This window comes from Meleagris gallopavo, chromosome 5 (assembly GCF_000146605.3).
Source record: "Meleagris gallopavo isolate NT-WF06-2002-E0010 breed Aviagen turkey brand Nicholas breeding stock chromosome 5, Turkey_5.1, whole genome shotgun sequence".
In the NCBI taxonomy this organism is placed as follows: domain Eukaryota; kingdom Metazoa; phylum Chordata; class Aves; order Galliformes; family Phasianidae; genus Meleagris; species Meleagris gallopavo.
The window spans coordinates 25,703,334-25,717,556 of NC_015015.2; the positions used below are offsets into that span (position 1 = coordinate 25,703,334).

At 42.8% G+C, this 14,223-nt stretch overlaps 1 protein-coding gene across 2 annotated transcripts in view; it reads left to right on the forward strand.

The window, feature by feature from the left end:
• Positions 1–13,094, forward strand: part of DPF3 (double PHD fingers 3) — a 99,576-nt gene extending 86,482 nt beyond the window's left edge. For both annotated transcript variants that reach the window (XM_019615598.2, XM_010711492.3), the window contains 2 exons: positions 831–912; positions 1,947–13,094. In XM_019615598.2, the coding sequence (XP_019471143.1) occupies positions 831–912; positions 1,947–2,017 (153 nt within the window). In that variant the 3' untranslated portion in view covers positions 2,018–13,094. The remainder of the gene's footprint in view (positions 1–830; positions 913–1,946) is intronic.
• Positions 13,095–14,223: the final 1,129 nt, after the last annotated feature.

The window sequence follows — 14,223 nt, forward strand, 5'->3', positions numbered from 1 at the left end:
CCTTCCTCCCTTCCTCCCTTCCTCCCTTCCTCCCTTCCTCCCTTCCTTTCTTTCTTTTATCCTGATGCTAAGAATCCTTGATAGTCTGTGAGAAACTTGGAGAATTGACTGTGGCTGAAGAACTTTAGAAGCAGTAGTTCAGACTACATTCCATATAGCGAAATGAATGTGAAGCCTGAGAGTTCATTTTGCTTTAGTGGTAAATGAGGAAATCTGAGAATAGGGACTCTGTGTTAGGAATCAGAGGATACTTCTGAGAAGCATTTTTCTCCCCATGTGAGTGAAAGAGCTGCAGGCCATGAGATAGGATTGTATTATTCCCATCTACTTCACAAAGCATTTGGTTGAGTTTTGGATAACTGGCTAAGTCCAAGCTTTTGATGAGAAAGGTTTCGCCTGAAAGGATAACATCCGGAGCTTGGCCATACTAACCCCACAGAGTGGGGATGCCAGTCCTCTTCTCTCAGTGCAGCATATCACTGACCTAACAGCCTTTGGTCCTACACCGTGAGGCTGCCATGGAGAGGAAGCCCTCTGGCCCTCAGGAAGATTTTCCAATTAAAAGTGGATTTGCCTTTGTGGTGAGGCTCTTTGTGGCCTCTCAGGAATATGATGTTTGATCTTGGGCACACAAACGTGGTGGCTTTTACCTACCCCATGGTCTCTTAGTCTCTCTGTTGCAGCTCGTTGTTCCTAGCTGAGCACTGCTGGTTACCATGCTTATGTCTTCAGCTTGGCAAGAGACTAATTTACATCATTTTCTCTCTCTCTTCTCTTCTCTTCTCCTTCTCTCCCTTTTCCTCTCTGTTTCTCCAACAACCCTGCCTCAGGACCAGCTGCTCTTCTGTGATGACTGTGACCGTGGCTATCACATGTATTGCTTGAATCCACCAGTCTTTGAGCCCCCCGAAGGTAACATATGTCAGAAGTCTGCTTTGAAAATCACAATGAAGTCCTTGTGGAAAAGAGGTTCAGAAAGTTGGTCAGGATCATGCGGGGTTAAGGAAGCAGTAGCAAAGGAAAAGCAAGCAGTGCTGGGAAGAAAGCAAATTAGTAGACTTTGAGGGCTGGTGTGATCTGAGATGTCCTCTGCAATCTTGTCCGATCTCTCCTTCCTCTTCCCAAACACGGCTCTTCTGCAGGTCGTGGGTACCTTTGGGTGCCCCGGATGGCACTGGACACCTCAGTTCAGGCAGCTGGGTTAAGCTCCTGTGAACAGTGACTTTAGACTTCCAAAGAAGTCAAGATCCCAGAGAGAAAGCGCCAGATGAGGAAGTCCTCTCTGGAATAGCTGAGTGTTGTCAGGAGACTGGATTAGGAGAAAAAGCCTTCATTCTCTGACCTGTCTCTGTCCTGGAAGGGTGAGGGTTTTAAGGTCTATATCACATTCAGCGTGCAGTTTTGTCCTCTGATGAGGACTCAGTCTGAATTTACAACTACTCATTATAGTTTGCCACTTGGTTTTGGAGCAGAAGGATTAGTCCCTTAACATTACTGATTCTCTAACTTAAATCTGCAGAGAGCAGTAGAAATGGAGGAGACATTTGAGTGCAATGGCTGTAGTTTACATGAGGGATGAGACAAGAATAATTACAATCAATCCTACCTGCAGCAGCTAAATATTTGTAACTTTGACAAATAGGAGGCTAAGGAGGGGAGAATTTTGAAATGGTGGCAATAATTAGGTAAAGGCTGCTGTTTGACTCGGAGGTAGTGTATTGAATGTGTCAAAATACGAAATACCTATAATCAGAAATGCACATCCCAGCTGTGCTGTAACTTGTGTAGAGAGCCTACGTGCATGCCATCAAGGACAACAAGGCCGGCTCCAGACACATATAGGCAATTCCAGTGTCAGAAATAGCTGATATCCTATTCAAGGCCATCTCGGCATAAAGTCTGAGTATCTGGATTTGGTGTCATATGAAGGATTTCTTCATTTGCAGGGAGTTGGAGTTGTCATTTGTGCCGGGAGCTGCTCAGAGAGAGAGCATCAGCTTTTGGCTTCCAGGCCTGAGGAGCTCCAGCAATCAAGAAACACTTTGCTCCTGTTGTTGTCATACCAGCACACAATTCCCATCCAGAACACAAAGACACAGCCCACATCAAAATGAATGGACACTCAAGTACAGGAAGAGGTATCTGTGGTATTCACTGTCACTGATGCAGAACCTCCTGGGCTCTACTAGAAGGATCACGTACTTTCTCGATGCTCCGGATGAAATCTCTTCACTGCTATGCATGGTTGCTGCTTACCATTATGGGCTCACATGGATTATAGGAGGGGGAGGGTTGTTATGTTGATATGAAGAAGTCAATTTTGTGTGGCCTTGTGCTTTCTGTTTAGTTTCCTTCTGAAGGAGAAATAGTAAGGAATCTCCCAAGGATTTGTTGGTGAGTGCTTTGTTGGGAAGCAGCATCAGTTGTTACTGCACAAAAGCTTGCCTGGAAGTCCCTTTACTGCAACTGCTCTGTATTCTTAGGGTGGCTTTGCGTTGCGTTAGTTCAATACTTCCCATGTTGTGAATGATGTGTTGTCACCGAGAGAAGCACTGATCAGAACTGGGGGAGTGACACTTTCTCTCTTGGATCAAATGCTTTGATTTGGCAGATCTTCAGACATCTGGTTTCAGTGTTTCTGAAGGAAGAGCACTGCCAGTTTGAACATACACAGACGCTTAAATGCTGTGTTTGGTATTTTTGGATATTCAGGCACACCATCCCACTCCGGTGCTATCATGCAGTTTAGATGCATCATTTTATTTTTACTGAAAAAAAATTGTGAGTGGTTCTGCATGTAACTGACTTGCTGTCCGGCTCAGAAAACTGAACGAAAGAAAACTGTCATTTTAAGTTGATCGTGGAAAATAGAGGTTCCAGTTTTCTGAGCAATCTAAAGTAAGCCGAAAATAGGAACAACATTGGCATAGGGTCACATGAAGCACTTTTGATGATTTTTTTTTTTTTTCTTGATTTCTAAACTAAAATATTCTGCAATTGAAAGCTGAAATTTTATTTTGGGAATTGCCTAATCGGAACTTCCCACATTTCCAGAGTTATTCTTTTTTTTTTAAATCAAAATAGTTATTAAGATTTGTTGAATTTTCAAATCATTTTGCCCCCAAATTCTCTATAACTGCATTTTTGGCAGAAGCCTTATCAAGCTTCAGTGAAAGGAATCATTTACTTGAACCTAATATCAAAAGAAAGATTTTCATAGTTATTTTAAAATTTAAATAGGAATAGCTGTACTTTGTGCAAACAAACCTCTGCATGTGAAATGGAGAAGCGCTAAGTGAGAGCATCAATTGAAAAAGTATTTTCACAGTTGAGTCCCTGTGATTAACTTAAGACATCACCAGGAGTACAAGTGAGTACATTAAAACATTTTTATCCGATGCATCTTTTAAGGTTAAAAACATGCAACTCCCCAAACAGCCAGGTAGCCCAGAATGACCATTTTTGTGGGTGTGATTTACATTTCTTTCTATGCATAGATTAAAGTGGGATTAAAATACACATTTATGAGAGTCCCAAGCAACACGTAATTTGAGTTGCCTGTACAAGTAGGAAAGAGCACTGAAGGTTGTATTTGGGATATTTATTGTGGTTGAAACTTCTCTGCAAAATGAAATGTCCCTGAAAGGACACTGTGAAAGATTAGCAGTGAACTAATTTTTTCTTTTTTTCTCCTGCTAATTACACTTAGTTAGAATGAACTATACTGACCTAACGCACTTTTTCTCATTATTTAGATAGTTTGTTCACCTTTAGTGTTTTGTTCAGCTTACAGTAGTTGTGCCAGCTGTTGGATTCTCCCACGTGCTCTCACGACTGCAGTGGGAGTACTTTAATCTCTTAGAAAAGGGGTTTAGGAAGTGTTTATCCTAGTTGTATTGGACCAAATTCCTCCAGGAGTGGCCACAATGGCTACCCGTGACATTCATTCAATACATGAACTTTCCTTGTGACAGTGTTGGGTGAGCCAAGAGTATAAAGATATTTGAGCATCAAATGTAGGACCTGTCTGCATGAGGTGTCTGGTGCCTGTCTGGACAAAGCTGTAAAACAAATGTCAAATGAAGCTTCTTTCTCCCTGTCCGAGGAACTGCCAACTGCTGTGGTCCCATTCTCACTGCTGAGCTGCTGACACCCAGTCTGATGGCTGGCCCTGAGGACATGTCCTGGTGGTAGTGCGTGATCCTGGATGCAAGGCAGCATGGAGTGAGCCATGTACGGCGGGATCTGCCCCGAGCCTGGGAGCAGCTAAGGGCCACAGCTCCTCTGCAAGAACTTTGGCACCTATCTAATCTGCTGATCTGACACTTTGGGACCACTGCACAGTTCGTGCTGCTGCTCTGACTAGGAGGGCAAGTATGTGCTTGGCAGAGACGCTGTTTGACTGTCATATAAAAGTGTAGTGGCAAGAGAGACAGGAATTGGGAGTGTGAGTGCTGGATGGAAATTCTGTGATGGAGCTGATGATGAGAGCAGCAGAGGTAGCTTCTGGTGTTCAAGTTGGTGCTCAGCTGCCTGAGATGCTGGGCTTAGTGAGCTCTATTATAGTGAGTTGTTGCCTTCACATTTGCTAGTATTTGTGTTGGCCTTGGGACGGAAGTAGAAAGATACTTATTGCTTTAGCCTACATTTAGGCAGACAGCAGTGGCTTTGTATCTAAGCACCTGGTAGTCCTTTGTATGATGTTGGTGGGAGTGACTGGTACAGAAAGTCAGTGTTCTGTCCCTGAAATGGAGACACTGACCGACAAGCTGTGCTTTTCATGCACACCTGCTCTCCTGTTTTACCATTTTGATCCATACCATGGACTATTTTTTTCTCCCACACCATAGTGAATACTATCTTTCATGTTTGTAAATATTTCTCAGTGACATTGCTGAAGTTTCACAACTAACAAGGTATGATGGAAGGAAGGATTGCTAGATCTTCTGCAGTAAAATATTGTCAGAGCTCAGTGAAAGAGCGAATTTATCCATAGTAATCTCTTCAGCTCCATGCTGTAACATAGCCAGGAAGCATCAGGTAACTCTCAGCAGCAAATGAAATGCCAGCTGTCCCATGCTGAGGGCATCCTCCAGCTGCACACTCCCTACTTCTTGAGCTCCCTCCTAGGAAAGAGGCTGGTACATTCCTCCCAGGGACGTTGTTAGCATGTGTTCAGAGCTGTACATCTTGCTGCACTTCTGAAATACTAATCAAGCTCCCAAGTGTTTGACGCTGTACCGGTTTTACCAAGATGTGGGGTTGTGATAGCACAGTCAAGAAGTTCAGAACCTCGGAGAACCACTTCCCTGCCATCAGAGTACTGTTCCTATATGGCCACTGGGGTAAACTTCTTTGGCAAAACTAGATATATCTTGAACTAGCATGTGACTGATGTGGTGTGGGCAGCAAGCAGTCAGAGGACTCCATGAGCTTCTCTTCCTTCTTGAGGCAGGATGTGCAATGCTGCCCACAGAGCCTGTTGTTGACAGTGGCAGAGTGTGGTGGGTTATTCATGGGCAGGTGGTTCCTTTCAGCTTTATAAAATGAACCAGGTAAATGTTATAAAACTCATTAGGTAAATGTTTGTGATGTGGTGGGCAGGGCAGCAAGGAGACATATCACCTGAGAGCTAACAGAGCTAAGTGGGCAGGGAAAGCTGCTAGACAAAAGCATGTTGGGTTTCCATTTAAACAGACAATCTGAATTGAGACAAAATTCAAGGTACTGTGCTCCTTATCCACTGGAGACAAGTGGAATTTTTCTTTTTTGCTTGTTTGGTTTTTAACCAGTGATGGACTTGGTAAATTGTCCATGTACCTGCACTCCGGGTGAGAATTTGTTGCCAGCCCTTCAGGTGATCAAACTCTGACATGTTTTGAAGCTCTCTGTGTAGGCAAGGCAAGCTGTATATTAGCTCAAATTAGGACAGACGGTGTTAGATTCTGCATCCCTCAAAGTCTTCAAATCAAGACTGGGTCTGTTCCCACGAGACGTATTTTAATTAAACACAATTTTAGTTAAACACAGGAATGTCAGACTGAAGAAGGTTTGTGCTGTAGAGGAAGCTAGATTAGATGATGTAATTGTTCTTCCTGTCCTTATTGTAAAAACAGATGTTTACTGGTCAAGGGGATGTATTTAAATAAAGCTGTCTCTGGATAGCAGACTTAAAATATGTTTAGCATATTCATGAAATCCTTCTCATTTTAACCCATTTTGGGTGACAAAAAAAAAGTCACTCACAGAAAATCAACTTTATAGATGCAGTAAATAGTTCAATACATCTGTCATGACCACAATGGCGTCTGCGTTGGTGCCAGCTATGACAGGCTTTTCCAGGGAATGAACAATTCAGACTGCATTGTGTGAAACTGCCACTTGGTTCTGGCTTTCCTCCATAGCCATTTGTGCAAGACTGCCCCGTGTGTGCCCATGGTGGCTGGGGAGTGGAGCTGCTTTGAGACTGCAATAGTGGCTCTGAAGCCAAGCAGGTAGAGAAATGGTCACCCTCTTTGGATTGAATCTGCAGCATCTGAGTAAAAGCACACCTTAGTCCAGTCCTTGAGATAGGAAAGGCACTGTTAAGTGTGTTCTGAAGCTGACATTACTTTAAATAACTTTGAAATTGTATTCCTCACCTTTCTTTAAAAGAGGCTCAGTAAATTCTGCCTCAAAGGAAGATCCTCCTGTACCATTCTGCATTGTGGGGCTGTTGCGTGTTCCGCACACCTACACATGTTGTCTGTCAGGGATCACTGGGAGAAGGGAGAGCGTAGGGGCAGATAGGAATATTAATTAAGCTTGTCACTGCTGGAGGGGTCATATGCATTGTGCACAAGAAAATCCCAGGTAGAGCTGGGTATGCTTTTTCTGCGTAGTATAAATTTATTAAAAAAAAAAAAAATTGCTTTTGAGGGAACCAGCATTGTTCACATATCCATATGTAATCTGGCATATAATTTCATACCTCCCCCCCAAAAAAAGGGGGGAGGAGAGGGAATATCAGAAAATTTGGAACTTTCAGAATGAATGTGACCAGCAGGCAAGGCTGTCATTAGTGTGGACCTGGTATCTCTAAGTGGAGTTGGGAAGTGTAGGGCTTGTTTCCATATAGAAAAGGGTTTGCAGCACTCTTCTGAGTGCAGCAGTGGGGCTGAAAGTTCTGCCTTCCATCTGCACTGCTTGGGGAGTCCTACCTTCACCCACATCAAAGCACTCAGCAGAGTGTCTGCAGGAATGGCAAACAGCAGCCACACTGCATGGACAGGGAGAGGAGGGACTTGGTGAGGTTTACTCCTTTCTTTCAAAAACGTTAGCAAGAACATCAGGTGTTTTGCTGATGGGGACTCAAGCCAATAGCTTGTTAATGTTTGCAATACATTTCTGTCACAGTGAGTGAAAATGCAAAGTACTATTACAGCATTCACCTGTGCGTTTAGAATAAACATTGTTACTGTTATTTTGAAATGAGGAAACTACAGTTTCCAGATCATCTTACCTTCTGTGCATGCATAAAGTTAACAATGAAGCCCTTCATGCTGATTTTTCAGGTACTGATATTTTCTTTTCAGACCATAAATTTCACTTCCACAGTGCATCAGGAAATATTTCCTCTCTCCCCATTTCTCAGGAGCCAAGGCAGGGGAAGAGGAGCTTTGAGTCTTCATATTCTGAGTTATAAAGTACAACAAGTCAGTGACTGTGAAAGTCATGTCCTCTCCACATATTGAAGGAATGGCCTGGTTGGCTGGGAGAGAGCTCCTCCTTTGGCAGCCTAGAAGGGTCTTTGCTAGCATCTGTCTCACCTGTGCATGAGATATCTTAGTCTGGGGTTTTGTCCTCTTGAAAAGGACTCTTCCTGCTGTTGCTCTATCAATCTTTGAAAGTGCTAATTCTCATCAGAGAACTATATGCTTAAAATCTTTAAAATCAGGAGAAGGATTTCCTTAAATTCCTCAGGATTTTAAAGGGGTGCATGCCAGAAAGGCAGACTATCACCACCACCATCTCAAGAACCGTGCTGGAGCACATGTGTTGGGTCACTGCCCAGGTGCCAGATAATGGCTGCATTTTGATGTCTGCTATGTACTGGCAGTGCAGATTTTGCCAGCAACCTTAATTGGGAAGTAGCAGCTCAAAATCAAGGGAAAAGATGTGGATGTTGTGTCCAAAATATCCTTATTTCCTAGACTTCTTGGGAATATAACAGAAGGGAAGTGCCCTTGCATCTTTCTCGGGAGGCTGTAAGTGCATGAGGAATTTCCATGTTCTCTCCTTTGGCCTTCATTATGGAATATCCTTCATTGTTCATCTTTGTGTTTTTCTTCTCCTAAATTTATCCCTGGATTTTAGAGGAAGTGTGTACCAAAGCTGATCTGAAGGATCTAGAACGACTCAGAAATAGAGAGAGGTTCAGGCTGAACCACCAACTTTCACCTCTCCCTTTAGAAGTGTTCAGCAAACCCTTAATCATTGCAGGGAATCAAACTCACATGCTGACTGAATCTCAATTCTGCATTAAGGTCACACAATCATTCTGTTAGACTCTTTTGTAGTAATAAAATGTTCTTTAAAAATGCAGGAAGAAATGTTCCATCTTTACCTTGATATCATTGCCTTTTTGTGCTGCAGCAGAGATCAACAGCCCTCCCTCCAGTTTACTTTGACTTTCTTCCAGCACCGTAGCCTGGGTCAGCAGTTTATGGGGACAGGTCCAGGAATAATCTGTCTCATTGAATTGCAGATGTAGGGGAGACTCAAAAGCATTCAAGTAAATTGTCATCTGCGCTGATAGTCAGATCACCTAAGAATCGGAAGTTTCTGTACAAGTTAAAGTATTACCTGTTCCTTATCTGACATTTCAGGCACTGTTTTATTGTTTTTATTCCACTAGAAGTCATTGCAAAGAGAAACATCAGTGAGAAGTGAGTGAATTAGGATCTTTGCTGTTGAACTTCTATTTGACAGTGGGACAACATTGTCCCCATTAATCATAAGAGGGGAAAGGAGGAGGATAAATCTGTGACATCATAATGTGTCTCTCAGATAAAATGATAGTATCAGCTTTTTAATGCACTTTTGAAATGCTCAAGAAATGATCTCAAAATAGTGGCAACCACATGAATACATTGATAGAGCCTTGCTGTATGATGTTATATTATTTAATTTTAATTGTAAGGAGATTTTAAGTTGTATATATTGGAACCATATTTGTGCACCATACTTATGTTATTTACTGTAAATATGGCTCACCTACCAGGAATTGATCCAAAGTCCTATAATAGGTGTTCTTCACCTTGAAATAGAAGAATGAAGAGGGAGAAAATGCCAAAGGTGTGTCAGCATTCTAACAAAATAAGGAAAAATTAGCTCTTACAGTATAATCACTGTCGTATATGGTCCATGATTTATTGACACAAGGAAAAGTACAAATTCACTAGAAGATAGACGTACTTCTCAGCTGCTCTCAGTCAACATTCTTTGACTGACTTCAAGCCTAGAGGTGTCTTCAGAAGGCTCAGCGTAAGTAGTAAGAGTCCTTAGTCTTTGCTTAAAAATGTGCAGCTCTTACTAGTTGAGTACACCCAATGCATGCAAGAAAACGTGTGTTTCAGCCCCAGATGAGTCTGGTCTGGTTCTGGTGATGCCATGTCATAGACGCCAAAGTGAAGTGAGACGTCTCAGCTGACATTACAGAGCAGTCAGCAACCAGTCTGAATTCCTCCCTGACTTGATGATTTTGGACTTGGTTGTTCAGTTTCCAGTGTACTATGTTTTGATTTTCTGTAAACAACTTCTTCCTGCAGTAGGTGTTTTTCTACTGCATCAGACCTCACTTCACTTAGCTCTGAGCTCACCTCCCTGCCCCATTTCTAATCTGTTCCAGTTTTTTTGTTCTCTCTCTCTCTCTCTTCATGTGGAAGTCTTCTCCAGCCCCTGTTGTTAGCATCTGTTCCTGGAATCTGTCCTCTTCAGCTCCATTTGCCCTGAGGCTGAAGGGGAGTTGGCATGACTAGGATATGCCATAGATTTACCAACTGGGACATAACGTCCTAAGCATGACTTCCCTCCTCGCTGTACATCGTGGCATGGTCCTTGTTTTTAGCCACTCCATGAGCGGTCCGTAGCACCTTTGTGGCCGCTGCAGGTCTGGAGGGAGATTATTTGGCAGCTGTGGGAGCCACACGGCCTCATTGCCAGCACACGTGCCCACCTTCCTCACTGCTTCAGCTGTGGATGCGGTCAGGCTGTCGGCACATGAGATCACATCCAGCACGGCTACTCCCTGGAAGCCAAAGTGTTGCTTAGTAACCCACTCATGGAAGTACCAGAAGCATTTTTCAATCTGTCACGTCGGTGAAAAACACTGGCTTCTTGATTTAGAGGCATTCTGCTGTGTGTAGCAGAGCTGTGCTCCATTACCTTGCATCCAGTGCTATCTACAAAGAAGGAATGAACCTCCCTTTCTTGGAGAGGCTGGGAGGAAAAAGGCCACAGAAAGGATTTGCCCAGCATTGCGTGTGAAGCCTTTAGTCTGCTCTCCTGACATCCCAACCTCGTCTTAACTCCCTTCCTGTGGGAGATATTCCCTCTTTATGGGAGTGCACTCCAGGGTCCTATCGCAATTGGCCAAACAGGATCCTGCAGCACCTTCATCTGTTATGAGACATTACTGCAATAAAACATGGTGTGTCATACAGAAATTGGGTGAGGTATTGCAGTATTTATGTTGTAAGCCTCAGTGTCACGGACAATTGCTACAGAATAATGTATGTCTTTTTTTAATGCAGTGGAGTCATAGCAGCTTCACAAGAGCACACAGAGCACAGACCATCTGGGATTACATGGTTTCCTCAGTTATTTTCAAATTATTGTGTTATCAAGAATTAAATGAATAACATCCTCTCATTTAAAAATAGACTGTTAAGGGCTTTTAGGTTACTTCCCTTCTTTTAAGATTAATTCAATTTGGGGGCAAAGCATCCAAGGACTGTGTTCTGACTTGAAAGACTTGCTCCTTTATCTGGTTCTGGTTTATCCTTAAAAATGGCTTCAAGAAATAACTGGAGGGCTTTTTTTTGTGTGATACTTTATTGATTTTTGCTATCAAATCTCCTCAGGAAAAAGGCATTTATAGAATGTCTAGCTTTGAGCTCTGGTGTCCAGCTGGGCTCTTCCCATCCTGCTTCTTGTCACAGTGAGTGGAGTCATGATCTGTATCAGGACACTGTGTGACCCATTTTTATCTGTGTTCCTCAAAGCCCTCTGCAAAAACTGAAGGTGTTTTAGGAAGGTCATTGGAGGTCCAAAGTGACCTGAAGATTGGGTTGTCCGACAAGTGTTCCTGAGAGGCTCTTTCAGTCTTCAGGGATCCTCTTACCCATGACCACAGCACAACTGGGGTATGCCACAGATTTACCAAGTGGGACGCGACTCTTATCCATTCTCAGTACTGTGGTGATGAAATCATCAAGGTTTGTTTCCTGTGCGAATCCCTTTCAGCAAAGGGTCAGTGACACACACAACAGCCGTGGTCTAAAACTTAATGCAGAATGAAGATGAAAAAGCATCCTGCAACATGAGAAAATCCCAATGTGATTTCTGAAGAATTTCTGAGGAAGTAAGTACAACATTCCTATTGTCCTTACTAGTCTAATAGTTAAGTTTGGCTATGGGATACAATCTATTTTAGTTTACATGTAATTTAAGAGATAAATACACAAAGTAGTCAAAAAATATTCCTGATGGCTGGTGTGTCACCAGTGTGAGAACGATTGAATACCCTGGGGGGTCCTTGCACAGAAATGTCTCACACAAATGTTCAGAAAGAACTGGCTTCTCTGGGCAGCAGGGAGCGATTCTAGCAGGAGAGTGAAAGGCTGTGGAAGGAGGCCTGATTTACATTTTAATTCTTAGAGCTGGTGGTGTCAGCTCAGGATTGATGGAAATCTTGCCCTCGTGATGTTATGCTCTGTGGAGGAACAATTCAGAGAAGCACTAAGTGTACAATGCATTGTTTGTTTGAGAAGTAGCAAGGTATCTATTTTCAGTCTTCTAATACCTTGACCTTGGAGTTTGTTCGTAATTAAATAGTCTTGTCTAACCAGCTAGCCATTGAAGCAAAAGAGCTGTTGTTATAAAGAGAGTGGGCGAGGGAAGAGCAGGAAGACCAGGCAACTTCTAGGCAATATTGAGAGAGCACAGTGATTCCCTGCAGACACAGCACCTCTTTCTTCTGCACGGTCTGCGAGATAAAATGATTTAAGCTGAGACACGTTTTAGAGCACCTGAGTTAGTTGGCTGCAAAGCAGGAGCTGTTCTATTAATGTTCATTCCTGCTGTTTAGTTTTTGAGCTTTTTATCTGTTAGTGTACTCAAAGCCTTCTTTTAAATATTATGGAAAGAACAAGGTGGGGGCTGGAACCTGCTCTGCCTCCTGGCTGTACATACCCCTACCCATAAATGACATGTATGACACACATGTACGTTGAGTGACTACATCATAGTGACTTTTGTAACTCGTTGACTGTGGTGTCAAGATAACGTGGCTGGAGAAAACTAGGAATATTTCACTTGATATGAATAGAAAATCAGTTAGTGAAAAGGCAGTACAGCTGAGGAAGTTTTCTAACTCTAAGCCACCATCATGTCTTCTTGATATGCCATCTCTGTGTCCCCTGTATAGATCTTTGTCCTTTCTGCTGCATAAAAGAAATTGACTTTGGTGTCTTTGCTCCAAGCTGGAGTCATCAGTGTTCAGTCTTTTTGTAATGTCCTGATGAATTGAGAAGCCAGTCTTGACAAGGGCTTGCCAACTTCCATAGCTTCCCACCAGAATAATCTAATACCAGTCAGTAAGTAGATGGGATGGGTTCTGGGATACTGCTGACTGAAGCGTGCCACTGAAGTATCAGTCTTCAGGGCAATAGTGACAAGGAGATTTTATATCAATGCTTGTGAGAAAAATCTGGCAGTTTCAGATGAAGCTGGTTGTCCTGTTTGTCACACAGTAAGCACAGATGCAAGCCAGAATGACTGAGTGAGAAAATAAGGCTTTCTGTCTGACAAATACTCCAGATATCTCTCTTGTTTTTGAGAAAAAAAGCCTTCTGTGACTGATGCTGGGGTGGCAAGGAGGTGGGCTCGTAGGGCTAGAGAGGCACGTCACCATAGCACATTTGTCACAATGTGTTTTCAATCATGCAAATGTACAAGAATAGGATAAAAATGCTTGTCATTTTGTTCAGATTGCTTTTCAGCTAAGTACACTACCTCCAGGTCACCTGTTGCTACCCCACTGAGGCCTCATTGGGGTTTATGCTATGCTACTTGGTATTCATTTTTGGTGGCTACAGGCTAAGGCTACAGGTTTAGGAACCAGTACATAATCATAAGGACAGTTTCTTGTGTTATTTTTCTCTTTCCCTCCTTTGTAAAGTGTGAACCTTTCTTTTGAAATCTGAAGTGACTGTATTGTTACAATGTGTGTATGTAGAGATTTGTTTTGATATGGCTTGTGTGGAGGACCTTTGCTCCTTTTATCTCACACTCCGTTTTCTTAAGTGCTTGATAGCTTTGCAAGCCTTTTGTGGGGGAGGAAAGGTGGTGGGGTGGGCTCTTACTCTTCAGATTTGATGCTTTTTGAGGAAGATTTGCACAGCTTTGCACAGAACGACTGAGAATGCAGAGTACTTTCGATTGTTCTTAAGCTGTCCTGATCTGATTTCTTCCAGCAGAAACAGATCTGTTTTGAAACCCTCAGAAAAGTATATTGCTCAATGCTGAGGTCCATCGCTTTGTCATGCACAGAGATGTGCATGGTGTTTCTCCCCAGTCTGAAGGTGTCTATTTGAGCACAGAGTGAGTCCCACCCTTCACTCATACAACTGATGATGCTCCGTGGCTAATGATGTTGCACCTGCCAAGGATCAGCCTTTCTGTGTTTTGGCGGTTAGGAAACCCATGAGGGAAATTCTATGGGTGTTGGAGAGGAGAGGGCAACATCTGCAGGAACCTCTCAGCTTTGCAGGATTTCTTTGGTATTCACACACACTTGCAAGAATGTATTCCAAGCATCTTGTACTGTTATTAGTAACTTGTACTGTAGTTTGTTAGCCGTGTTGACTACCTACATAACTAATATTCTGTTGAAATTTAAAAAAAGTGTAAACGATTGCGGAAAACAGGAGTTTAGAACTTGTATGTAATTCTTTTTTTTTT